General features: G+C 44.2%; 1 protein-coding gene across 4 annotated transcripts in view; it reads right to left on the bottom strand.

Annotated features, from left to right (window-relative positions):
* XPO4 (exportin 4) overlaps nt 1-27912 on the bottom strand; it is a 92431-nt gene that overhangs the window by 4622 nt on the left and 59897 nt on the right. For all 4 annotated transcript variants that reach the window (XM_070380533.1, XM_070380534.1, XM_070380536.1 and 1 more), the window contains 13 exons: nt 17907-18083; nt 17220-17362; nt 16574-16722; nt 15655-15832; nt 12215-12374; nt 11558-11727; nt 10406-10580; nt 7732-8025; nt 6518-6698; nt 3783-3901; nt 2444-2574; nt 1814-1931; nt 1346-1438 (listed from right to left, as the gene is read on the bottom strand). In XM_070380533.1, coding sequence (XP_070236634.1) covers nt 1346-1438; nt 1814-1931; nt 2444-2574; nt 3783-3901; nt 6518-6698; nt 7732-8025; nt 10406-10580; nt 11558-11727; nt 12215-12374; nt 15655-15832; nt 16574-16722; nt 17220-17362; nt 17907-18083 — 2088 coding nt within the window. The remainder of the gene's footprint in view (nt 1-1345; nt 1439-1813; nt 1932-2443; nt 2575-3782; nt 3902-6517; nt 6699-7731; nt 8026-10405; nt 10581-11557; nt 11728-12214; nt 12375-15654; nt 15833-16573; nt 16723-17219; nt 17363-17906; nt 18084-27912) is intronic.

The raw sequence follows: 27912 nt of genomic DNA, 5'->3' as shown, positions 1-27912 counted from the left end.
TGGGTAGATTTATGGTAGACTCCTGGGCCCTAAGTCTTCAAGCTGACTCCCAGGTTTCCTGGAGGTCGATGCAGAAATCCTACCCGCAGAGCAACGACACAGCACTTGCATCAAGTGCAGACAGGAGCGGGGCGGGGGGTGGGGAGGGGCATGGCCCGGCCTCCCCTGCAGCAGAAGGGAGGTGTGCTCCGTGCTCAGTGGCGTGGGGCGGTAGTGGGCGTGGTTTCCCTGCCTGTGACGCCCTCCACAATAAAGCCTGGCACGGCCAACAGGGTGCAGGTTAAGGGAACGCAGGCAGGGCAGCTTTCTAAAATAAGCACCATGAAAAAAGCGGGTGTTACTCCTTCTCCTGAGTTTCTCGGGGCATCGTGAACCCAAGTGGGGAAGCCAGATGCTAAACCCATCTGGACAAGAGGGGTGAGGCACACACCCCACCCCACCCCCCAGCATGGAGCTGGCCTAACTGCCCCCAGGAAGGCAGGCCTGTGCACAGGGACTGAGTGTACACACACACACACACACACACACACACACACACACATCACTAGCCTGACGCCCTGCCCTCTTTTCTACGACATGTGCCTGTGTTTTCTAAAATGCCACCAAGATGTAATGGTTTATGTCCAGGGGTGGAGGGAAGGTGGCAGAGGGAAGGAAGCAGGTAATGGAGGAGCACCCCTCCCCTAAGCTGGGCACCACATGTGGCAGAGGTGAGAAGAGTCCCTGAGCCCTCTGGAGCCAGGTGCTGCAGGAAGGTGGTCTTTAAGTAGCATGTGAGGCTCTTCAAAACCTACCCTGGGTCCTAGGCCCAGCAAATGCACAGCCTCTGTACCTACCCTGCACCCACAGGCACCCCCTCCACTGGGAAGGGGGACAGGGAGCTGTGGAAGATGGGCATGCCCGCCCCGTCAAGGGGGCACTGCACATGCCCTCCAGGCTCCAACCGCCCACAGCTGTCCACCCTGTCCTAGGAGACGACACACTGCGGCTTTCCATGCTTCCTGAGCGCAGACTCCTCGGGGTCCCCAAGCAAAACTGGGTATCTTGTTTCCTTGCACATCTGTGAGTTCCTCAAGGACAGAGACCGTGTCTTCCAGCACAAGTGTTCAGGACAAGTTTTAGGGTAGCCATCAAGCAAAGGATGGTAATGACAGTGGAGAAGGGAAAGTAACTACTTATGAACAGCTTGTCAGATAAACATGGAGAACGCCCGAGCTACAGAGAACAAGGCTTCCAGGAAGGAGCAGACACATGGAGGCCCAGTCCCTGAGAACAAGCGGCCCGTCCGTCCAACACCCCCACCCCGGCCACATGAGCCAGGAGAGGCCCAGGGACACGCCAGTACCTGGTGCAGGCACACCAGCGTGTAGAAGGCCTCGCCGGCCGCGGTGGTCATCTCCGTGCTGTGCTTCTGCAAAACCAGCATATCAAACACCAGCTGAAAGACACAGGAACACCTCTCAATAAAGACACGGACGACCGTACCACCCTTCAGTGCCTCCCCATTCCAAGAGGGAAAAAGAAGGTGGTAGTTATTCTTGTTTATTAAGTAACTCTAAAAAGTAAAGAAATGGTTTTCTAAAAACCCAAGGACAAACGTGAAGATGTTATTGCTTGCTGTGGTAAATGAAGTTATCTGATTATTGAATTCCTGGTACAGTCACCACGTGGAATTTCAAGAACACAAAGCAACACAGGAGTGGTATCCAAGGATGCTAGGAAGCTGAGCTCCAGAAACCACAGTGGAAAGAAAGACAGCCTTGTCAGGGATAAAGCTGTCGGCACCGGCTGGTGGGAAGGCCCAGCACCTCACCTTAAGGAAGTGCCTCGTGGCCAGGAAGAGGGGCGCGTCGGTCTCCTGGGCTTTTGCACACTGCTCAGCTAATGGAGTCAAGGCTTCCAGGCACAGCTGGCAAACCTCCGAACTCATTCTGATCACCACGGTCAAAGAACAATGAGCACAGAGAGCTGTGACTCAGAACACAACACTTAGAGTGTCAGCCAGTGGACGGCTGTTCTAGAAGTGAGCGCACTGAAGTGAGTACGTGGGAATCTGCTGTGGGAGATGAGAGACGAGGATCCGCACTGTGGCCCAGCCTGCCCGCACGGGTCTGGGGCCCAGGACTGGGGGTTTCCATGTGCCCTGACTGCAATGCACACAACCGAGCAGGACCAAGATCAGAGGCCAGCAACAGGGCCCGTCCACTGACTGGGCTCCGTCAGACAGGACTCTGGGACCAGGGACCAGAGACCCTGGGATCTGCAAAAGGAGGCCAAGGTGAGGCAAAGTCACAAAGAAACACAGCATCATTGTACCTAAGAGACGCTGCTTTTCAAGAAATAAGACTGAACAACAAAACGAAAAACACAACTCCTGAAAATGCTTCTTCAAGCACCCTCTTTCCCCAGTGCCAAGTGCTCATGACACGCATTTAAAGGATATGATGTCATTCCTAGTTCCAGCGAGTACATCAGACTTTTAAAAAGATCTTCAGGAAGCTGTGGTATTTTCTCAGGAAAAATCTCACAGATAAATGTGATTAATTTGTAGTACTGATTACACAGAGTTGGAAACTGAAAAAGAAATATTAAATATTTAGATGTTCAATGATACCTGTTTTCATTAGTGGAACAAAACATTAAGCATCAAGCTTCTAACCCTTTGTTTTAAACACATACAGGATACAGAAAACACAAAGACACAAGATGGTAAAAAAAAGTTACAATAAAGCAAGTATGTTAGGAACTAATAGATCTTGTGCTGGGAACTAACAACCCTCACCCTGACCCTCAACTGTACACACCCCTCAGGGTCTCTCTCTGTCCCCATTCTGTGTACACACACTCCTCAGGGTCTGCCTCCCGTTCTGTGTACACACGCTTCTCAGGGTCTCCCCCCACTCTGTGTAGCACATGCTCCTCGAGGTCTGCCTCCCCATTCTGTGTACACACACTCTTCAGGGTCTGCCCCACATTCCGTGTAGCACATGCTCCTCAGGGTCTCCCCCCATTGTGTGTATACACTCCCCTCAGGGTCTGCCCCACATTCTGTGTATGCAACACGCCCCTCAGGGCCTCCCCCACCATTCTGTGTGCACACACGCCCCTCAGGGTCTGCCCCCTGATTGTGTGTACACACATGCTGCTCAGGGTCGGCCCCACCCCACCTTCTGTGTAGCACACGCTCCTCAGGTTCTGCCCTTCCCCCCATTCTGTGTAGCACCCAGCCCCCTCTTCCTCTTCCTCCTACTCCTGGATGGTTCTGGGGTGGGCGGGAGAGAAGGGGTGTGAGGCCTTGTCACCAGCACACCCTCAACATAGACTGGTGAGAGGAGACAAGGCCCAGTGCAGTGAGACACAGGGAGCATGACCAGCTGAGTGAGCCCTGCTCTCTCCATCTGCTTGTCCAGGAGCGGCTGGGATGTACCCTGCTGCCCAGCCCCTCAGCCTGGGCATGTGCTGGGAAAGTACCAGAGGACACACCTACACATACAACCACACACACAACCTACTGTATCTGCTGTACACAAGCGGCCAGCAGATACTAGCACTCGGTCTCTAAAAGACCCAGTCTTTCCCTGGCACCGAGGGACCAATGGGCACAGAGCTGGGGCAGGCACAGGTGTGAAGGACACAGCATAGTAACACGCAGGCTGTTTTCAGGCACATTTCACAGGTACTAGCCCCTTAATTAAATCAGACACGCACTTGTGTTCCGGTATCCTGAACCTTCACGTTCAAGAACGCATGGTTTCAACGTTCCCATTCCTCTCTTCACGTACCTTCAAGAGGTCCTGTGACATCAAGGGCAGGATCAGGTTCACTCCATATAACACAACGTCGGCTGCCGACACAGATCTGCTCGCTGCTGGCCCAGGCTCCTGGCCTCTGAACACTTCATCTGCAATGTGACAACAAAGCGGTCTTACAGCTGCAACATCAACAGACGGATATGCTCTCCCACCTGACAGTGAAAGTGGAGTCACGCCCCAGGACAAAACAAATCCACGGGAGGATGACACAGACACCCGGGTCCTCCTTTCCTGCTTCGCTCTAAGGGTCTGAGCACTGGGTGCAGGTATTCTGTGTTGACATTATCGTTCTACAGCGATGAAAGTAAAACTAATGCTTCATCAACGTTTTTTGAAAAGTAAAGTTGACTCCACTGACACAATATTGTGTCATATTGTGGAGTAAATTATTTCCATAGCAGTAGTCATTTTTCTCCTAGGTATGTGGGATTTTTCTAAGCTGAAAAGGAATGGAGAAAAACACTGGAATATTACACAAAATAGAGGTTTTTTTTAAAAGTTGCTAATATGACAAATAATTATTATTCTTAATCCAAAAATGAGGCATAAATTACTAAGACTCTTAAGACCTAAATGGATGAAGGACCAAAACCCATAATAAACATCTAAGAAACTGTATTTCAAATGTTCAATATTAGGAAAACAGGTGGGTTAACATGCAACCATGAGAAAGTCATGAGATGTGTTAATGACAAGGGAAAAGCTAACAATGAAAAAGGCAGAATATAAAATTATATTTGGACTATGACCATAAAAAAATTGTACAAAATAACCCAAAGAGAAATTAACAAAAAGCAATTGAAACAGCTGACTCTGGATTAAGTCAAAGGATGGGTGATTTTTCCGTCTCTATATTTCACATCTTTTCTACTATGAGCATATTACACTCACAACAAGGAGGAAAAAAAAATGGGGTTAAAAAAAAAAACCCTACCTCTACTTAAAAATCATGTTTTCAGTGTAATTCTGTCCTTCTCTCCAGAGGCTCAGCTCCAGCTGGGAGGACCCTACCATCCACAGCCGGGCACTGCTGAATCTCGGCCCCACTGGCAGGAAGCCTGGGCCGCTCGTGGGGCTCCCTGCGCCCCACACCTGCTCAAGGGACAGGCTCTGGGCCTGGACTGTGGCACTTGGCTCTGCAGCCGCCGGCTCCCCCAGGAATGTCGCTCAGAGGCTCACTTTCAAATGTGCTTTGATATCTCACCCAGTGTTATTAATTTTATTTCATAATATTAAAATATTTTCTATCTTATCTCACCCATTATCTTTATTTTTAAAATAATCACTTAAAAACATTCTTTTCAATTTTACCATCTGTTTTATCAGCTAATGCTGCTGCTTTATCATTGTGTACTTTAACTGTCTTCATTTTTTTCCTTCTAGATTTCAACTCTACCCACCTTTATTCTTTTTAACTTTATTTAGTACTTTCAATCCTGAGCATTTTGGCCTCAATTTCTTTTCTAACGGGTTATTATGATTTTAATCCTTTTTTTATTCTGAAAACCTGCCCATCCACAGTGACCCATAACCTCTTTTCCATGGCTCACTCCTGGCGGGGGGGGCCTTGGGTCTTCTGTCCCCTCCGAATGCCCTTCACACAAAGCTCTCTGTCCCTCCCAATCTCAGTTCTCAACTCCAGTCGGGGCTCAGGGCTCACGTACTATGGTCCACACTCCCCTCAGAAGTCCACACACTAATGGGCACAGTGCTCGAACCTCAGCAAGTCGTGTCATACACACCCTTCGAGGGAAAGGTCAGGACAGCGTGAGGTGTTACAGGGTCACCTGATCTAGGAAAGGTGACGCAGTGCCAGCCTGAAGGAATCAGGAACCCCAGGACCAACACCCGCGTGAGCAGCCAGGCCTGGAGACAGTGGGCAGTGAAGGCCCGTCATCTCAGGGCCCTGACACAGGGCAGACTGCCAGAAACCACTGGCGAGTGGACAGGAAAGTGACCAGTGCAAAGAACAGTGTCCAGTGTCAGGTGTGCTGAGCCCAGGGTGTGGGAGGTTTCTGAGGAGACAGCAGTACCCATGAGGTCGAATCACCCAGACGCACTGGCCTGTGACAGCGGAGGTGACAAGACCGTAAGTGACGAGAACAGGTATCAGGAGTACCTTGCAGCTCATCGTTAACCCACCTGACTGGACAGGCACTGACTATCACACCCCCTCTACAGTGAGGGAGGCCCAGCACAGCTAACAGACTTCCCCCAGGTCCTGCTGGTGGGGAGGCCCCAGTGTAGGGTTTCACAGAGTGGTGTGCCAGCACCCAACTTCAGTGGCTCCCAAGACGCACTGACCAAGGGCTCAGGTTCCCTAGGCATACCTCAGAGGACACAGAGGAGAGAGTCAATAAAACTAACTCTGAAGACAATGGCTCTGGAATCCCATGTGGGGATGTGAGCACCAGCCCTGCTAGCTGTGAACCTCTGCGCAAGTGGCACAGCCTCTCTGTGCTGTGTCCTCCTCCCTCATGTGAGTGAGCAGTGGTGCCAGCCTCAAGCTGCTGGATAGGAGCATGCCTGGCACCAACCGGAACCTTGTGAAGGGCAGACACCAGCACTGACGTCCCTGGAAGAGGAGAGCCTGGCACACGGGGTGCTGGGCCTCCACCCCGCCCCCACAGCCACAGAGACCAACTCTGCCTACCGTGTGAACGGAGCTTCCCGGGGAGGCCACACCAAAGCCTCGCACACATTACCTGTGTCACTGAAATCTATGAACTCTTTGGACAGAAGGTTGGTCAGAAGCTCCATGATGAGGAGAAGGTCCTGGTACTGCTCCTCCTCGGCCGTGACATCAATTCTCTGCCGCCCCAAGTTATTCTTTGAATACACTTGCAGCAGAGTGAGGCAGGCTTCATACAAGTTCATGGCTTTGGACTGGAAAAAAGCAGGCAGAAGTTATGCTACTGGGGAGAACCTGGCTGGGAAACAAACATAAATATCAAAGAATATTTAAATTTGGATATAATAAATTTACTCTAAATTCTGACAGTTGCTCTAACACTTGTTTTAAACTATATTAAAGCATTAAAAAAGATGGAAAAGCATAAGATTACAGTTGCATTTAAAGTACTAGTAGTATTCTAACATAAAATTTGACACTTTGTGTGCATTTGATATTACACATGAGAAGACAATATGATTTTGGCAACAGAACTGCTTTACTACTTCTTGTATGACAAGCTTTATTTTGAAAATGGTTTAACTTGCAGAAGCACAGAGTACCAAAGATTAGAATAAACAGCCCTAGCCTAACCACTGAACAACGTACCTGTGATGACACTTAACACCATTTACAGAATGAAACCTCACTTTTGAGCAGTTTCCTTTGATCTAATGGAGAAGGAAATGGCAACCCACTCCAGTATTCTTGCTTGGAGAATCCCACGGACAGTGGAGCCTGGCAGGCTACAGCCCGTGGGGTGGCAGAGTCAGACATGACTGAGCGACTACACCACCACTTTGATCTAACAGCAACAACAACAAAACACAAATCGGGAACATCTTTGCTGACTGAATATAAAAGAACTTAGTCTGTCTAAACATTCATCTGATAACAAAACAAAGACACAAATCACCATCTCAGATTCTAAGTCCTAGAGTTCCACCACAGAGAACTTGGTTACAATTTTTTACCATAATCCAACTGTTTTATCAAATAGTCTTCATTTGAATAAGGAGTAAAACACTAGTCAAAAGAAATGACTGATCATTAACATTTTCAGGGCAAGAATTTACATTCATTCAATGAACCATCCTCTGAACTCTGAATTTTTGAAAATAGTTTTTTTGAACGATGCTTTGGGGGCACAAGAATATCATTTCAAATAACGTTCACTCAGTGTGAAGTATCTGTTACCCTGTTACACAGCTCTCAGGAGCTCTGATCTGGAAGGGACCAAAGACTCACCTCTCCAAGATAGCATATCTGCTTATGCGCAACTTCAACAAAAACTTCTATAATGAGGTTGACTGTCTCTGGCGTGTTTTTGTAAACTTCCATCAACCCAATGCAATTGGTAAGGAAGTCCATAAGAAAGTTAAAAAGGATGGCCACGTTGTCCACCTGGGTGGCTTCAGCAATGCCGCACAGGGCCTCCAGCGTGGCCGTGATCTCCTGCTTCACCTCCTCCTGCTGGCATGTCTGTGGGAAGTTCTCCTGGTTTATCACTCTCAAGAACCGCTGCTGAAGTGGCTGAAGAACCTAGAAAATAAAGCATGGGTTTTCTAAACATATGACTCCCAAGTTTTTTCAATTTGGACAAATATTCACTTTCCATAATATTTCTAATTGTTGGAGGCAAAAGCGCAGAAAACAAAGGTGATCCTAACTTCTGTCAAACAAATCACCCAGCAGCACATGGAAAGGTGCTCACATGATGAGGCAACAGGAAAACCAAGTCAAAACTCTGTGAAATACCTCACACCTGTCAGAGTGGCCATCCTCAGAAAGACAAGAAACAAGTGCCGGTGAGGATGTGGAGGAAAGGGAACCTCCATGCACTGTCAGTGGGAACTCGAGTTGGTGCAGCCACTATGGAAACAGTATGGTGGTTCCTCAAAAAATTAAAATTAGAATTAGCACATGATCCAGTCATTCCACCTTGGGTATTTATCTGAAAAAAAGAAACACTAATTCAAAAAGATACATGCACCCGATGTTCACAGCAGCACCATTTACAACAGCCAAGATGAGGCAGCAATCATCTTTGGCAGCAACCGTCTGTCCACTGACAGACAAATGGGGAAAGAAGGTGACGTACATACACACAGTGGAATATTACTTGGCCATAAGAACAAGGAAATCATGCCATTCATTTATGGAGGGAGGAACAAAGGCACAAACTTCCCGTTACAGGATGAGGAAGCACTGGGAAGGGTCTGGGAGGGGTCACCCTGGAGATTGTGAATATGTGACCCTGCGTGCAGAGTCTGGGAGGAGGTCATCCTGGAGATGGTGGACATGTGTCCCCAGGTACAGGGTCACATGTTCAGGCCCCTCTTGTATACCATACATGATGCGACTACAGTTAACCGCTGCTGTGGGAGATGTGGGAAGGTTAAGAGAGGCAATCTCAGGAGTTGTCATCACAAGAAAATAAATGTTCTTTAATTGCTTCTTCTTTTTCGGTACCCATGAGATGATGGATGCTAACTAAACTTATTGCAGCACTGCACTTCACAACATATGTAAGTTAAGCCACTATGCCGCAAACCTTAAAGTTATACAGTGATCTATGTCAATCACATCCCAGTAAAACTGAAATAAAAAAGTTACTGTTTATGAAAAAGCATGTAAGTGCATGCGATCATCTTCCTTCCTTCAGTAATTTGAGAAGAAAAAGAAAAAAACATGACTTCCTCAATGCCATTCACAGAATTCTGTTACTATTCTCATCTCTTTTCCATTAGGGGGAAAAAAAAAGATCCTTTATAAAGGTCCAGAGTGTAGATATTTTAGACTTCATAGGACACACTATCTCTGGCCCAACTACTCAATTATGATTTCACTGCAGTGTAGAAGTAGCCAAGGAGAAGATGTAACTGATTAAGCGTGACTGTATTTCAATAAAACTTTATTTATAAACTCAGACAGCAGCCAGATTTGGCCTGCGGGCTGCAGTTGCCAACCTCTGTTATGGGTGAAGATCAATAAGCTCTGAGTCTGTCTCTTTCCTTACCAACTCCTCTTGGCACAGACCATAACTCCAGATACTGAGGCCCGCTATGGGTACAAGTAAATATGAGTAATCACGAAGAGGATGTCTTAATACTATTTAAAGCTGCACGTACGATAATAAATTTAAATAGAAACGGGACTGGGCTGGTTTTTGATCCAGTTCTAAAGTCCATTGCCTATTTCTGTTCTTATGCCCTTTCTCAAGCACTGAGAGCATCCAATCACAGAGATGACAGACTGCTAATTCTCAGTGCCAGTTGAAACCTTCTTATGTAAGACAGTGTGTCCAGGGTGGCTGCTATGGGTTGAACTGCATTCATGCTGTGTTCGGTCATGTGTCCAACTCTTTGCAGTCTCATAAACTGTAGCCCGCCAGGTTCCTCTGTTCATGGAATGGACCAGGCAAGAATACTGGGGTGGGTTGCCATTTCCTCCTCCAGGGGATTGTCCCAACCCAGGGATCAAACATAGGTCTCCTACATCAGCAGCTGGATTCTTTACCACTGCACCACCTGGGAAGCCCATGGGTTGAATTACATCCCCCCAAATGGAAATGCTGACGTCTGAACCCCTAGCACCTCAGAACACGACCTTATTTGGAAACAGGGCTATTTCAGAACCCCCACAGGTGACATGGCTTCCCTGGGGACACTGAGACACCAGGGCTTCCCTGGTAGCACAGCTGGAAAAGAATCCACCTGCAATGCGGGAGACCTGGGTTTGATCCCTGGGTTGGGAAGATCCCCTGGAGAAGGGAATGGCTACCCACTCCGGTATTCTGGCCTGGAGAATTCCATGGACTGTATAGTCCATGGGGTTGTAAAGAGTCAGACACAACTGAGCAAATTTCACTTTCACTTCATGGGTGATGCAGAGATGCCATGCAGATAAGGGGGGCCATTACCTCTGTCCAGTACTGCTGCTTGGTTTCTGTGTCCATGTGTGCAAACCCTCCCAAGACAAGCGCCTTCATCAGCGTCCTCTGCACAGGGCTGGACAAGAAATTCAGAGGTGGGCTTCGGCTTGCAAACTGCTTGGCTAAGTTCCACCAGTTTTCACACTGAATGACTAAGTTTGCCCTGCAGGGAGAAACGACAGGCGTAAAATGCATTACTTACTTACCCTGCATGGACACTCAGTAACAAAAGTGGAAAACAACTGGATTTAACTACTTTTTAAAGTCCAGCATAGTAAACTTGGTACAGACTTGGAAGTCTTGTATTCAAAGCCAATTAGCCATTTGTCAAGGTAAAATTCATTTACTCTCTCTTAATTACCAGTTTCCTCATCTGTAAAATAAAGATAATGGGAATAACAGCTCTGAACCTCAGGAATGAAACTGATAAGACATGCAGATGCCACACGTGCAGTGTCAGGAGCAGCACCTGGTAAACCATGAGAATGCAACAAACAGCAGCCAACAACAGGAGTAATCACAACCATGGACCCACGGAGTAAGAAAACTGAAAACATTCCCAGAATTTGTTGTAGAACACACTACAAATTTTATTCTGTGAAATTAAAATAATTGTTAAATTACCAGTTTTTCTCATCTTTAAAATGGGGTAATACTAATGGGATACCTGAAAATTCAAATTAGACCACTCTACTCCTAATGTGGGAGAGACCTCTGCATTTGTTCCAACGGTTTGATACATTTACTAAAGCAGCGGTGCCCAGCCATTTTGGCACCAGGGACCAGTTTCGTGGAAGACCATTTTCCCACGGACAGGGGCATGGTGTAGGGGTGGTTTGGGGATGATTCAAGCGCATCTCACTTGTGCTCCTGCCCCCTTGCCTGACAGGAGGCGGAGCTCAGGCAGCGGTGCCAACGATGTGGAACGGCTGTAAATACAGATGAAGCCCGCTCACCTCCTGCTGGGAGGTCAGGTTCCCAACAGGACATGGACAGTACCCGTCCATGGCCCGAGAGCTGGGACCCCCATTTTAAACACTGCTCCAAAACCGCAGGGTCTCCCTGGACCTCGGGACCGGGCGACTGTCCGTCAGTGGGAAAGCCTCTCCTGACCTGACAGGTGGGTCAGCGTCTGCTCACCTCTCCCTTCTCTCCACCAGCGTGACAAGCAGCTGAACCGTGTCGTCCGCGAGGCCCTGCTCGCTGCTGCACACCGAGAGGTTGCTGAGGACCTTCTGTAAGAGGTAGCCAACAATCCACTGAGAGCCCTCTGTGTCTGCTCCAAATGCTGTGCTGAATGGCACGCTTATCTTCAGAGAGAAAACAAATATTTTAAGGTCAGAAAGACCTGCTGAAAAGAAAGGAAGAAAAACCCACAGAGAAATCAAACTGAAATTAGCACTAAACCTGAAGTACCTCGCACCAATTTTCTATAGGTATTTATTTCCTGAAGTCCAGAAAGGACACCCTTAACCCACAGATGTTCCCCACTGTGGCTTTTCTGTTAGCTTTAACTATTCTCATACCAGGAACATAGGCACGTACTTACATTAAATGCAGAGAACATAAATTAATCCATTCCTAAATAGTACTCTGAACTTCACAGAGCTTAAAGTATGCAGAATCACATGATACACTCTAGGAAAAGTTAATTAAACAGCACGCTGTCCACACAGTGTGGAAGACGCTTGGCTATTACTCACATGCTGATAAGAAAATCACCAAGAAAACTGTTTTCATTTCTCTAACTCCCATCTTCATAAATGCAAACCCAGTCAAGCGGTGCCACATTCTGACCTGATCGTACAGCTTCTCATCCACCAGGAGGTAAGTCTTTGCCCAGCGCTTTAGAAACCAGACAATGTCTTTGCCCATCTGAGGGCTTAGCAGGTGTGTGAGGTCAGCCCTTATTGCCCGAGACTCAACTTCTGAAACTCTGAGGATGGCAGACAATAGCCTGTGGGCACAAAAAGGAGGTCATGTGTTTCTTTCTTTCTTTACTGGCTGTCTAACCATATTTTTCCCCCTAAAAGCCCTTTTCTGTTTCTCAACTCTCTGATACTGTCTTCAAGAGGGTTGGAGACTCATCTGTGTCTCTGTCTTATTGCTGACCTTTCAGGAAGCAGGAAGAAAGAAAACAAAGAGTCATGGCTAGAGACACCTTCTGCTGGGACAGAGCACACGTGAATCTACCATGTACAGATTCAAGATGGAGAAGTGCATGAAGTTAGCCACGCAGAGTAAATGCAACTTAAAACTCCCACTGTTGGCACTGCTCTCTTTTCACATGCTGGCTATTTTATGGTGTGCACAGGCACAGCTAAGTGACCCATCTGAATATTGAGTCTTGTCTCTAAATCTGACAGTCTTATTTACTTTCTAAAAAACTTGATTAGTAATGGAATTTTTCAATAAAAATGTTGCACGTATGGTCCTTTCTGAACACTACAGAGTTCATACCCTGTGCAGTATTAACATAGCAGGATATGCGGTTAAGTAAAAAAAAAGTCTTTGTTCTGCGTTTGGGAGGGGACACAAGCGATGTCCATTTAACTTGACTTTGGCTAAAAGGCAAAGCAGTGAAGGACTGAAGGGGAGGAACTCATCCTGACACCCCTTCAGCAGCTTCAGTGCAGAGGCAAGACCGCTCCTCTCGGGACAGAAACCCCCTCGCTACATGGAAGCTCATGGACAGTTTTAGCTCCTGACCAAATCAGCTACTGAGAAGCACCTCCTGCCATGACTGCTCCCTGCTGCCCAGCTCCTTCCAGGCCTGTGACACCACCCCAACCCCCCACACCACAAGGTCCTGCCCCCAGAACCTCTTACATCTCACTGTATACACACGTATATATATATGTATATGTATATACAATGCTCTGCCAACAGTGCTAAGAGTTAAGAGAGTATATGAACAAAAAATAACCCAACAATTTCACAACTCATTTTAAATTGGCATATCAAATTTTTTCCATTAATTATTTAAATGATATAATTTGCAGCTTCACAGAATCTGAACTAAGTAATTACAGTGGCCACTTGAATGTATGCATTGGAATTTAATAATCATAGAATTCTGACACCACCATCATTCATTTGAAAAATAAACAAATTGTTCTTTTAACAGTTGGAAACTTTATACTCTTTCTCTCCTTAAATTTTTATTTCTATTTCATTCCCCATAAAATATTATCCTAACACAATAAATGTTTATACTCACTTTATTGATCATACCGTATACTTCTCTGAAACAAGTATATAAAGATATTAAAATACAATTCTTAAAAATTTCCCATGATAAGACTGTGCTAAAGATGTCCTCTGGATTAAGTTATCATTACAATACTTATTAATACACAACTAAGCAAAATGTAATGCCAATTTAAATAAATTAAACACATTTATTAAAAAAAATTCTGTACAATACAGCCAAAATCTCCTAACTATACATGTTACATAAACTTTAAAAATTGTGAATCACTATATTGTACAGCTGTAATTCATATAATATTGGAGGCCAATTATACTGCAATTTAAAAAACATACACAAAGATGTATGTATCTGACTAAGATAAGTGTGGGTTTTCTTTTTCTAAATTAGCCCATATTATGTTTAATTTGATTCCTGCTTTTCATTTCAATGGATATAAGCACTGAGAACACACATTCCAGTAAGTAAATGGAAGGTATTTCTAAAACAGCAGGGCACCCGGTACCTCTGAGGTAAAGCCCACATTCGTGGCATCAGGTGACGTCTCGTGACATGACAGCAGCCGTGAGGTCTGCCCGTGGCCCTGTCTGCTTCCCGCAGCTCCTACACTGGCCAACAATTCCCCGGCTTCCTGCTTCTCCCTCTTGCGAATGAGGAGCTGGAAGACGGGAGCCTCTGTCTGCTTTGGTCTAGACCAGTGTCTGGTGCATAGTAAGGATTCAGTAATTGTCAAGTGATCAATTCTTCAAGAAATGTGAACTACTTTTTTAGTAAACAAGGCCCGATTCTCTCCTACCATTCAATTTCACATTAATCCTTTGGACTGAAAAACAATAGCAATTCTTTGTTGTTCCACCCCCACCTCAACCCTCCATAGTCTGTGCTCTCAGATACCAAAATGTTTTGCTCCCACACTGATACCCAAGAGTGGTTAAGAATTGAAAAAGCACTGAAAACACGAGGACAGCATTCCTGAGGGTGCTGCCCAGACAGAAACAAAGGCACGGAAAATAACAGGACAGCACCATGGCTGTGAACACTCCCTGTGAACCAAACCAATTCAAACCAGTCGCTCACCTAAGGCCTACAGCAACTCCAAAGGGAAGAAAGAAGACTCTTCCAGTAAAGCATGGGTATTTTATTCCCAACGAGAGAATGCAACAATAAAGGAGATAAATTCCCAAACATTTTCCTGACGTCTGCTTAACAGTTTAATGTTTTAAAAATCGTACTTTTCATTGCACAGGTTTAAGTGGTATCTATATATTTTGCATTAAAATAAAAAGAATGAGGGGGCAGCATCTTGAGTTACTGATCTTGCAACTGACAGAAGCAGTATTATTTCATTATTCTCTCTTCCTGCCACCTAAATTTAAAGATGCTGAAACTTAAACTGCTGTTTTCAAATCTGCTTTCAAGAGAATATTTAGTTGAGGTTCATCCTGCCTTAACCTCACCATCAAGAATTAGTGGAAGATCTGCCACTGCTTTTAGAAAGATCACAGTGAATTTTCTCTCTGGAGGCTGCTGCCATCTTGTAACAGGGCTCCCAAGGGTCAGATACTCAGGACAAACACTTCTGCTTTGTAAGAGGCAGGAACGCCCCTGGAAAGACGTTCCAGCTTCCTGAACAGCAAGGATGTGCTCACGTCCACCTGGTTTCTAAGAACTCCCCAGTCCTGGCGCTTTCACTCAGGTGCCTGAGCCTGCATTAGCACTGCTTTCTGGTGGGCAAGGGACGTGTGTGTGAGAATCAGCCTGGACGCCCCCAGAGCTTCGCTGCACCCAGAGTAACCTCACGCTGTTTTCCTCAGCCCTGGACACGCTGTCCGTCCCCAGCAGAGTGACGCTGCTTAAATGCATGGAGTACCTGCATCCTTGCTTGTTTCAAGGCTTCTCCAAGTTTTATCTTCTTTCATGTGTCAGCTTTACAACAACCTGTCTGTCACTCAAGTCATCTACCCATCAACTCAGAATTTATAAAACAGAATAAATTACAAGAGCACAGCTATAGAGGTCATATTACCTAATCACAGAATCTGTTCTGTTGTACCCTGGGATGGAAGAAGCCTTTTCTCCTGGAGATCCCAAAATTTGAAGTGTTGTATTAATGTCAACTTCAGATGAATGCTTAATGGAATATTCCATTATTTCTGGAGGTATTAGCGGAGTCTCTCCCTGAGTATCATCAGCTAAGAGGTAGCCTTCAGTTTAAAAAAAATTAAAAATGAACACTTAACAATCTACATTTATCAAATTGCACTATAAATGCGTTCAGTTTTGATTTATATACATCATATAAACTGATGTAAAAGTAAATGATAAACGTTAATGTTAATTTCAAGCTTGATGAGAAGAAACTTTCTAAGATAATTAATCCTCAAAAATACAGGAAAGGACAAATGTTTTATTCACCAATTTTATAATTCATATATTGACATGTAGGCTTTTTACTCTATGACCTTTAAATAATTTCTGGAATATATTCTGCAAAATTAACATGAATTCTATTACCTCAATAAAAAGTCAATATTTGGGAATGCCTTTCCAAACAGTAAGGTCTTTTCCCCTTTGATTATTTAAAATACAGAAACACTAACAACATGGTTACAGAAAACCCTAAAGAAAAGTCAGACTGCCAGGACCAGCACTCTGGCTCCAAATGTTAGCATGGCCAGGGCCAGTCTCCAGGTCTCAGCTTCTTCACAGATAGGACGGGGTGATAATTAACAGCCATAGTATTAATAATAGCAACAAGGAAAACAGTGAGACCTAGTGACAGCACTAACGAGGGGCCGCACTGAGCTCCACACAGAACATGTGGTTCGGGACAGGTAAGGAAAGTGCTCCTGCTCTGGGACACAGGGCAGCTGTGTCCAGGTCTCAAGTTCAACCCTACGTGAGAACTGCTGCTATTAACACAGGCCGAGAAACAAGCAACTGACCTGTAACTAGAATAAGCCAGTGGATGTCCTCGTACAGGTCATCCAGCGTCTTGCTGTCGGCGGAGCCTGAGGTGGGCGAGGCGAGGAGCTGCTGCTGCTGCTGCCGCTGGAGCTGCCCGTGGAGCCGTGTGACTCTCTCCTCTAACAGACTACAAGAGGGAAGACACCAATGCCTTCATGAGGCTGAGAGAGCAAAGACCAGAGCGACTTATCACTCCCATTTACTGACAGCGTGGATTCAGATGTTAGCACAGAGCACATATACAGAAATATTTATTATATACACAATGTTCTCATGGCGCTATAAGAATTGTGATTTATTGTTTACGACATAGTATTAAAACATCACTTTACAAACAATCAAGGTTTACAACAGGCATTTGAAAACCAGTTATTCCAAGTGTTTATTGATATGGGTCCAGTGTTTCTCATACCACGTTTTCCATAATCTGTCTGTCATCTATGCTGTGGTGCCTGGGCTCCAAATGTACAAGCCAAGGAACGCCACCACGAGTGCGTTTCTGTCCACTTGTTCCATGTGCTGTGCCCGGGGCGGGGGTGTTTACAGTCTTTAAACACTTAAAGCTCTCCGGGGCATGTGACTACAGGGTGTTTGCTCCATGGGGTGTCTTTGGACCGTGTGTACCTTGTCAGGAGAGGGATACAGTGCTCTGCAGCAATGCGTCCTAGCATTCCTACACTGGCTAGCTGATCAGAAAACTGGTCTCGGTCGTCCTCCTGGAGTTCACTGATCTCTTCTTCCTCTCGAGAGGCCACTCCGTTGGCAGTCTGTTATTGACAAAAGAAATAAAGACTGAGCTGATCTTAGGACCCAGCCTGTTCCTATGCTGAGGAACAGAACCTCAGGACCTTCAAGAAGGAGCACCTTCAAGTGCAGCTGCTGGGGACGCCCGCCTGCCCACCCAGTTACTAAAGGGGGGAAATTCGAAGAGAAAGAAGTGAGGGGTCTGACCACTCCCGCCGATCACAGGTAACATGGCCAGTGCACACCTACACCCCACCCCCCACATGGAGTGGAGTTCCTGTCGTCTCTGAGGAGCTCTGACATCATTAAGAGCCATCACCCCTTGGGTGTCACTGGACAATCAGCAAGACACAGCAGGTGACTGAGAACTAAAGAGAAGTGGAGAACCAGAAGCCACAGCCCATGAAACACAAACCTGCATAGATGCCTGCTCTCCATCTGGCACTCTCAGCAAGTCCTTGGAAAGAGCTCAGCCTAAATTTCTAGTATCATGTGTGATGGGACAAACAGACCAACGAGAGCCCACAAGGAAACAGATTTTTAACTACAACCTGGCTTAAAACTCACCAGATTCCTTGTGCCATCGGGCGCAGCGAGATGGCACTGAATGTAGGAATTGAACACCTGGACTGCGTGCTGGGTGAAAAAGCCTTTATGGAAGTGCTTGTCATCTTGTACTAGCGTCAGCCAGGATTCCAGCAGCCTGTCGTACGCCTCCATGTATACCATGTCGTCTTTGTCCAGCTAGGAGGAAGGGGCATTCACAAGACAGACACCAGTGAGATGGAGTCACCGCAGACAGGTCCATGGGTTGGCCTTCAACAAAGTTCCCAATCAGCAAACAATGATCGAGCTAATTGATCCCATCTTCAAATTAACTGATCAATTTGAACACTGCAGTAAATATGTATAGGCTTTTTACTAGATTTTCTAAAAACTTTCTAACTTAATCTAAATTCTTAGGCAAATAGGAATTAATGTTCATTTCTGTAAAAGACTAACTTTTCAGCACTTTGTAGATCATGTATTTTTCAAGCAAAGATAACTGACATTTTTCTCTGTCAAGAAGAGAACTGTTCGGGCTTGTACATACTCCATGACGTTGTATTAGAAACTGGAAAGGCAAGGATGGGCCTCAGAGAAGCCGGAGGAGGGCCCTGAGGAGACTGAAGCATGAGTGAGAACGCGTGGGAAGGCCAGCAGATGGCGAGCAGACAGACCTGGGTGTGGGGGGTGGGTGTCAGACTTGGATAGCAAGTCCCCAGCATGGACAGGCTGGGTCCTAAGATCACTTCAGAGCAGAGGGTTTCTCGGTGAGGAAGAGTCCACACTGAGTGACTCCGGGCAGCTCTGCGAGCGCAGCATCTGACACTTCACTCTTCTCACGTGCCAGTAAGAAACCACGCCTGAATTTTGCCATTAATTAGTAGGACTGTATACAATTCAGTCTTTGCATTGATTTGTTCATCCACAAATTCACCAGATCACCGTTCAGTCAAATCCAGAATACTTATGTGTCAAGCACTATGTTCAAAAACATAAATAACAGAGCATTCAGAGACTTTTACATTAAGTCCAATGAAAAAAAGGGAGAAGAGAACAAATAATCGCAGAAGACACACTAAAGGTCACAAGAGATAAATGCACATCCCAGGGTTGGTATTTGCTGTGATAATGGTGTCTCTCAGGTTTGGTCTACAGCTTGTCTCCTAGCCTCAAGCTACAAGAGCTCTGGAACCTCCATCAGAGGACAACCTCAGACTGTTATCCCAGCAATCTGCCAATGACTCAAAGAAGGAAGTAATGGAAGATCTCTTTCAAGAACTCCAAATTAAGCCAGACGTCAAATGCCACCTCCAGACAGGAGAAGGTAAGCACCTGAGGAACTGCATCCAGCAATAGTGTTTTATGTTTTTAGCTTTTATTAACCTAGGGAATACAGAGAAAAATGGTCATTTTATGGATCAAAGGAAGCTTTAATTTTTTGAAAAAATACTTAAAAGTAATCTGTGAAAACTTCACAAAAGAATAAAGTGAAAATAAAAAAAAAATCTTCATTAGATAACTTTATAAAGAATTTTAAAACAGCAAACCCAGAGCTTCCCTGGTGGTCTAGTTGTTAAGAATCTGCCTGCCAATGCAGGGGACAGAGTTCATTCCCTGGTCTGGCAAGATCCCACATGCCTCAGAGCAACTAAGCCCGGAAGCCCACACAACTGGAGCCCCTGCTCTGCAACGAGCGGCCCAAGCATCTCAACGAGAGAAAGTTCACGAGCAGCAATGAAGACCCAGGGCAGCCAAAAATAAATCAATAAATTAACAAATACTTTTTAAAAATAGCAAACCCAAATTTTATTCCTATTTGTCTGGTCGTGAAGATGTTTTTACTGAAAACAAGCAACATTATTTGAGTGCAACTAACTAGGACATACTCATGTTGTAAACAGTCAACTCATAGTATCTGTGGTATTTACGTCCTGTAAAGTTGACCCAACACTGAATCAGCAAACACTCTGGTCACTGCATTTACACTGTGCAAAGGTGGACAAACGCATACATCACTTTGTTTCACGTGTGTTTTTGTGCACAGACACCTTACTTCACATACAGTGTTGATTCACGGCCAGCAGCCTGTTCAACAAAGCTCACCTAACACACACATCTTCTCCCTAAGGCACGCCCCAGCCTCACTGCACTTGGGCACAACACCTGGAAGCCATCTGAAACAGCAAGACCATCGAATTGTAAGTACGTCAGTATTTTTTGACAAAAATTTGGGGAACCCCGTTTCACACAAAAATGCAGCACTGGAGATGGTGAGGACAGCTGTTTGTACTGAGAACGAGTATGCTGGGTGGATCATGGTTTTTGTAACTCTCTTGCACACGTATGTCCATGAATGACCAAGAAAATTCACACTAGTGCTGATTTTGGGGGTCACAAAAGAGTTCTCAGCAAGAAAGTGAATCTGCAAATATGGAATCCACATTCAACAAGGACCAACTGCACTTGTAAAGTCTAACTCCAGGAGGTCCCAGCGTCCTCCTCATGCTGGTTCTTCCTGCTCACGCACCATCAGAAGGTGTGTTTTCAAACCTTGACAGCTCGTAATTTTGTTGAAGGACAGCCATGTTCTTGGTTCCATAAGGGCAGTAATATATATTCGCTTAATTCCTAAATACCAATAAAAATGATCAATTCAGCCAATTTTTCCGTTATATCAGTTATTTCCTTTCACACTGCTTTCACCATCAATGCAATTATAAACCCTATTAAATAAATTCTTTTGCACAAACATCAAAAAAGATGAAGGACTACTGTCAGTAATCTTTAGGAAACTTTAAACTCACAAAATACTGGGTGACGCTTTTCCATGGAATAACTGACTGGATGGGAATGCCATATTTTCTTTTTGTTCTTGGAAATAGACTGTTGGCTCATAAATTGTTGAGCTTGGGAAAACTGATCGCCTAAAACTGTCTCAGATTTCACTTACACATCAGTTTTACCAACATTATTAGAGCTCAGAGAGCTGCTGTCTCTACATTCATCTTCTGCTTAGCATTGTGAAACATCTTATTCTGAAAATTTCTCTCTTTGATACTCTGGGCAGAAAGTGAAAAATTCTGAATTTCAAATAGCATCCAATGAAATGCTAACAACAACGACATAAAAAAGATGGCATCTCAAGACCTCTTGAAAGATTGTACCATATTTTAGAAAATGCAATCAGGAAACTGAAGTCATAAAGAGTAGTTATTTATTCTATTTGTGATGATTCATTTCACTGTTTCACTAACCTGGTAGGTGATTCTATCATTCTTCCATTTTCTTATTCTTTTAGCTTCTTTTTTATTATAGATGGGAATTGATGAGTAATGGTGAACTACTTCCTAAGATTAAGAAATAGCAAAACGCTTCAAAATATAAGGGAAATCAGATCACTAAAATTCCACAATGCATTTTGGGCTTATGCTAAGATAATTACAAATGTTCTTTTTGTTCTAAGGTCTATAATAAAGAATAAAAATAATGAAAACTGATGGTTAAACAGAACTGTTCAAAAAGAAATCCAAATGCTAGACTCTGGTGGAATAGTGAGGGTTAAAGAGTCAAATAAAACCTATTCAGACATCATCTGTTGCCATGGGATTGAGGATCAATGTCATTCACGACATGAAGCTTTGCAGGAGATCATTTTCCATCTTTATTTTTACCGAATATTTGGAGCATGCCTCTGAGGAGCAGGTGTGCTTCCCCTTTTTCCTGCAAGAGCCTTCTAAGGACCTGGTATCTTCAGCCCCTTCTAAAAAGTCAGGCTTGTAGGTACAGACACTACAGCCTGATTGTTGAGACTGCTCATTTTCTCTAGGCTTGACTTTCTACTTTCCTCTTTCATCTAATTGCCTTCTGCAAGTTCTAAAAGATTATCTCACTCTAAATGTTTTTTTTTTATAAGCCATCAGAAATTTTGTATGAAACAAAGAGAGTTATGAAAAAATACAATAACCTCTGTTATAGTTTTAATGACCAAGTTCTTTCTCTCTAGGACACATCCACTGTTAAAGGCTGCCTAATTCATGAAAGGGCAGCTGTGAAGGGAAACCTTACAGAGAACAAGACACCATTTGAGGAGTTATCTGAAAATGGAGCTGATTAAAGAATGTCTGTCTAACTTGTGATTTGTGCATGAGCGTATTTGCTGCAGCATTACTGAAAACAGTCACTGAATCATTCCTCTAAGGTTTTGCATTAAAAACGATTTCTAACTCCAATTAATGACATGAGATGCTGATTATATAAAGGTATTACATAGATCTGGATGTGAATCAACAGATGCCAAGAAAGTGATAAATGATGGAATGTTGGAGAATTTTAATTTCATGTACTATCTGAATTACTTTTACCAATGACCATATACCATTTTCACATTAAAACTGTATTCTGAAATAACAGTAAGAACAAAATTGTAAGAAATAGGCATGTTTCATTCTAATAAATGTATTATTAGGGAAAAAAAAAAGTGTCTTCATATTTGGATCAAGGAAAAAAGGAAACCTGAATACTCCCATAACTAACCATTCAGATTTCTTTAGCTTAAATTCTTCCCCCAAAGAAAATACCAACTTAGTAAACTTACAGGTGAGATCTACTAAACTAGCAAAAAACAAAAATAAAACAACCAATCTTACAGAGACTGATCCAGAGAAGAGGAAACAAGAATGAGAAAGACATAACTCAGGAAGTGATGTTACCTTGACACCAAACAAACCCAGCCATTCACAAAAGGCCATGACACATGGCTGAGCTGGGTTCAACTCAGAAATGCAAGGGCAACTTTAACAAAAGAAAAATCCATAAAACCAACTGATCACACTAACAGATCAAGTAGAAACACAATTAATGATATTCAACACTCAACCATGTTTTAAAATCTATTAGTGGGACTTCCCTGGTAGTTCGGTGGTTAAGAATCCACCTTCCAATGCCGAGGATACAGGTTCCATCCCTGGTCAAGGAACTAAGACCTCCCCTGCCGCAGGGCAACTATGCCCGCATGCGGCAACTACTGAGGCTGCACTCTGCAACGAGAGGCCCCCATGTGGTAGAGAAAGCCCACGCGCCACAGTGAAGACCCAATTTAAAAATTTACAAACAAACAAAAAACCTATTACTCATTCTGATAAAGGAGAGCTCAAAAGCGGTTAGCAAACATTACTCCTAATGACGAACCAGAAAAGATGTCTTCTATTACCATTTGATTCAACACTGCACCATAATAAATGAACCATACACTAAGCGTCAGAAATACAAATGGTGAAGACTGAAAAAAGGAAGACTGCCATTATTCAGATGACACGACTGTCCGCAGAGGAAAATCACTAGAATCAATAAGAATTCTGAAAGGTCAGTAAATATCAGATCAACATACAAATGCCAACTTCAATTCTCCATGCCAGCAGCAATCTCAAAAATGAGACTTACAGAAGATACTATTTATTACAGCAACAAGAATGGAAGGCACTAAAGGAAAACTTATTCCTTATTGAAAGGTAATAAATTACACCTTAATATAGAGAAATACCACATTTATGGGCAGAATTAATACAGTAGAGATGTCCACTTTTCACTAAAGAATCACTATAATTCCAAGCACAATCCAACTTGAAAAACTGACACAATTTTTACAGAAAATAAAAAAGCTAACACAGTCAAAATTCCTCCTGAAAATCCAGGGTGCAGTGGGAACTGATATCACCTTAAAACAAAACACAGGTGCAAAAACAGACTAATTGACCAATGGAAGTGGTCAGAGCTCAAGCAAGATCAACTAGCATGTGAACACTAGATATATGACAGTAACAGTCTTACAAATCATTAGGAAAGGAAGGGCTATTTGATGCATGTTGCTGGCAGCAGAGGAAAACAGCAACAAAACAAAAAGACAATCTAACAAATGGGGAAAAAATATTTGTAAACCATATATTTGATAGGAGGTTAATATCCAAAATATATAAGAAACTCTTGCAATCCAACAGCAAAAAAAAAAAATAAATAAATAAACCAGATGAAAGAAACAGCTTAAGAATCTGATTAAGGCTGGGAGATTAAGATGGTGGAAGAGAAGGACTCGAAGCTCATCTCCCCCCATAAATTCATTTAAACTACATCTATATAAGGTGCTCCCCCCCGGGGTCCCCCTTCATCAGCTGGGGAAGCAGCACAGACCGCGGCTGGCAGAATAGAGAGATGTGCACACAGGGTCCTGGCCACCACCTGCTGTCTCATCTTCGTGCAGACAGACCTGGGGTGAGCACAGGCCAAAGAGGCTGGAGTGTGGTCGGAGCCACAGTCAGGGGTGTGGGGTGTGTGCGTGGCCCTGAGCCCATGTTCACCTCGGGAGCCCCCCATCAGTGCAGAGCAGCCTCAGAAACTAATGAGCGGGCTCTGCGGCAGGACACGAGAGGGAAACAATGCATTAATGAAGTCAGAAGGAGAAAGTAAAAAAAAAAAAAAAAAAAAAAATTATAATAATCCCTTTTAAAATCACATACAAAAAAATAAAATACTTATGAATAAACCTGACCAAAGAGGTGAAAGACTGATATGTTGACAACTATAAAAAGATGATAAAAGACATCTGAAAAAGACAAATGTGTTCATAGCAACAGTATTCACAATAGCCAAGACATGGAAGCAACCTAAATGTCCATCGACAGATGAATGGATCAAGATGTGGTACAGATGTACAATGGAATATTACTCAGCCAGTAATATTCTCAGTTAGGCTGAGGGCTCACACGTGGGCATTTTGTTATTGTTTATTTTTCATCTGTATTGTATATGCTATAACACAATCGTGGATGCTGGTTCTCAGGACTCAAGAAAGACACATAAAGCGGCCAGGTAAGTGCTGGATCTGCTTTGAGCAGCAGCAGAGCAGCTGGCCATGGGCCTTCAACACAAATCTCTAACCCAGAGCCAACTAAGGATGGAGCAGGGGGATCAACAAGACAGTCTCCGCCCAGAGAAACATGTGCGGCCTGTCAATACACTTCACAAAGCATGTGCTTTGCAGACATCATTTGTTAAGTCTTAACACAGTTTATCTTGCCAAAATAAACAGATTGGTAACATATCTTAAGAGGAAGAGCATCCTCTGAGCCCATGTCTCAGGAGGAAGAAGCAATGTTCCGCATTGTTCCTCAGCACATATGTGATGCACGCTTACCATGTTTAATCTGAAATTCTGACACAGAGAAGTACAAAAAAAACTGTAAAAGCCTTAGTTAGAAGCTGTTTACTCTTGGAAGAGCGTTCCACAGTCCCTCGCACAAAGCCCTGATGTGAGGCAAACCAGGATCACATCGGACACTCAGCCCCCTCCCTGAAGCAGATCTAAAATAAGCACTGCAAATTTCCCAGAGCCTTCTGTTCCACTTGGAAACCAGCACAAGTGACTCATCAGGCAAAGTGTGAGAAATTTGGCTGATGACAATTGGCAGCTAAATCTTTCAGTCTAATCAGAGAACTGAAACCCGGCCCAGCACTTTCTCCTAATGCGTTGGCCCTGCTCCACTGCCCCTCTGGCCAGCACCCAGCAGTCAAGCCAGAGCACGTGCCCAGAGCTGACGAAGGGACCAAGCTGGACACTGCTTGTGCCCGGGGGCCCTTGGGCCCACTGCCAGCAGAGCTCTAGAGAGGCCCTGGAGCTTAGGGGGGTACTTGACCCCACTCACTTCGTCTGGGAACAGAGGGTGGAGAACGTAATTAAAAGATGATACCAGCACTGACACGTCAACACCCATATTTAACTTGCGAGTGTACAGAGGAGTGAACTTGCAACTCTCCAGCCTCAGGAAAACAGTCTGCTTTTGTATCTGGTAACTATTTGAACCCATTCATGGGTCACAGCCTTGTCATAGCAAAGGGGCTTGCATAACCCAATGAAGCCATGAGCCATGCCATGCAGAGCCACCCAAGATGGACGGGTCACCGTGGAGAGTTCTGACAAGACGTGGTCCGCTGGAGGAGGGAATGGCAAACCACTCCAGTATTCTTGCTGCAAGAACCCTATGAACAGTATGAAAAGGCAAAAAGATATGACACCAGAGATGATCTCCCCCTGGTCAGAAGGTGTCCAATGTGCTACAGGGGAAGGGGGGAGGACAACTACTAATAGCTCCAGAAAGAATGAAGAGGCTGTGCCAAAGTGGAAATGGCACTCAGCTGCGGATGTCTGGTACAGAAAGTAAAGTCCAGTGCTGTAAAGAACAGTATCACATAGGAACCTGGAATGTTAGGTTCAGGAATCAAGGTAAACTGGACGTGATCAAGCAGGAGATGGCAAGAGTAAACATCCACATCTTAGAATCAGTGAACTAAAATGGATGGGAATGAGTGAATTTAATTCAGATGACCACTGTATCTACTACTGTGGGCAAAAATCCCTTAGAAGAAATGGAGTAGTCCTCACAGTCAAACAGAAGAGTCTGAAATGCAGTACTTGTGTGCAATCTCAAAAAATGACAGAATGATCTCGGCTTGTTTCCAAGGCAAACCATTCAATATCACAGTAATTCAAGCTTATGCCCTAAACACTATCCTGTATGATTGTACAGTAGAAGTGACAAATAGATTCAAGGGATTAGATCTGATACAGTGCCTGAAAAACTATGGACAGAGGTTTGTGACATTGTACAGGAGGCAGTGATCAAGACCATCCCCAAGAAAAAGAAATGCAAAAAGGCAAAATAGTTGTCTGAGGAGGCCTTATGAATTTCTGAAAGAAGAGAAGTGAAAGGCAAAGAGGATAAACCCAACTGAATGCTGAGTTCCAGAGAATAGCAAGGAGAGATAAAGCCTTCTTAAGTGAACACGCAAAGAAATAGAGGAAAACAATAGAATGGGAAAGACTAGAGATCTCCTCAAGAAAACTGGAGATACCAAGGGAACATTTCATGCAAAGATGGGCTCAATAAAGGACAGAAATGGTATGGACCTAATAGAAGCAGAAGATATTAAGAAGACATGGCAAGAATACACAGAAGAACTACACAAAAAAGATCTTAATGACCCAGATAACCTCAATGGTGTGATCACTCACCTAGAGACAGAATCCTGGAGTATTAAGTCAAGTGGGCCTTAGGAAGCATCACTACGAACAAAGCTAGTGGAGGTGATGGAATTCCAGTTGAACTATTTTAAATCCTAAAAGTTGATGCTGTTCAGAGTGCTACACTCAGTATGCCAGAAAATTTGCAAAACTCACCAGTGGCCACAGGACTGGAAAAGGTCAGTTTTCATTCCAATCTCAAAGAAAGGCAAGCCAAAGAATGTTCAAATTCCATACAACTGCACTCATTTCACATGATAGCAAGATTGTGCTCAAAATTCTCCAAGCAAGCAGTACATGAACCAAGAACTTCCACACGTACAAGCTGGATTTAGAAAAGACAAAAGAACCAGTGGCAAAATTGCCAACATCCACTGGATCATAGAAAAAGAAAAGAAATTCCAAAAAACATGTACTTTTGCTTCACTGACTTCACTAAAGCCTTTGACTGTGTAGATCACAACAAACTATGAAAAATTCTTAAAGAGATAGAATACCCGACCACCTTACCTGCCTCTTGAGAAATCTGTATATAGGTCAAGAAGCAAGTTAGAGCTGGACATGGAACAACAGACTGGTTCCAAATTGGGAAAGGAGTACGTCAAGGTTGTATACTGTCACCCTGCTTATTTAAATTATATATGCAGGGTACATTGTGCAAAATGTCCAGCTGAATGAATCACAAGCTGGAATCAAGACTGTCCAGAGAAATACCAACAACCTCAGATATGCAGATGATACCACCCTACTCGCAGAAAATGAAGAGAAACTAAACAGCCTTTTGTTAAGTGTGAAAGAGGAGAGTGAAAAGGCTGGCTTAAAACTCAACATTCAAAAAACTAAGATCATGGCATCTGGTCCCATCACTTCATGGCAAATAGAAGGGGCAAAGATAGAAACAGTGACAGACTATTTTCTTGGGCTCCAAAATCACTGTGGACAATGACTGCAGCCATG

This window comes from Bos mutus, chromosome 12 (genome assembly GCF_027580195.1).
Source record: "Bos mutus isolate GX-2022 chromosome 12, NWIPB_WYAK_1.1, whole genome shotgun sequence".
Classification (NCBI taxonomy): Eukaryota; Metazoa; Chordata; class Mammalia; order Artiodactyla; family Bovidae; genus Bos; species Bos mutus.
The sequence above is the reverse complement of the archived record's forward strand: the minus strand, read 5'-3'. Positions and strand labels throughout refer to the sequence as shown.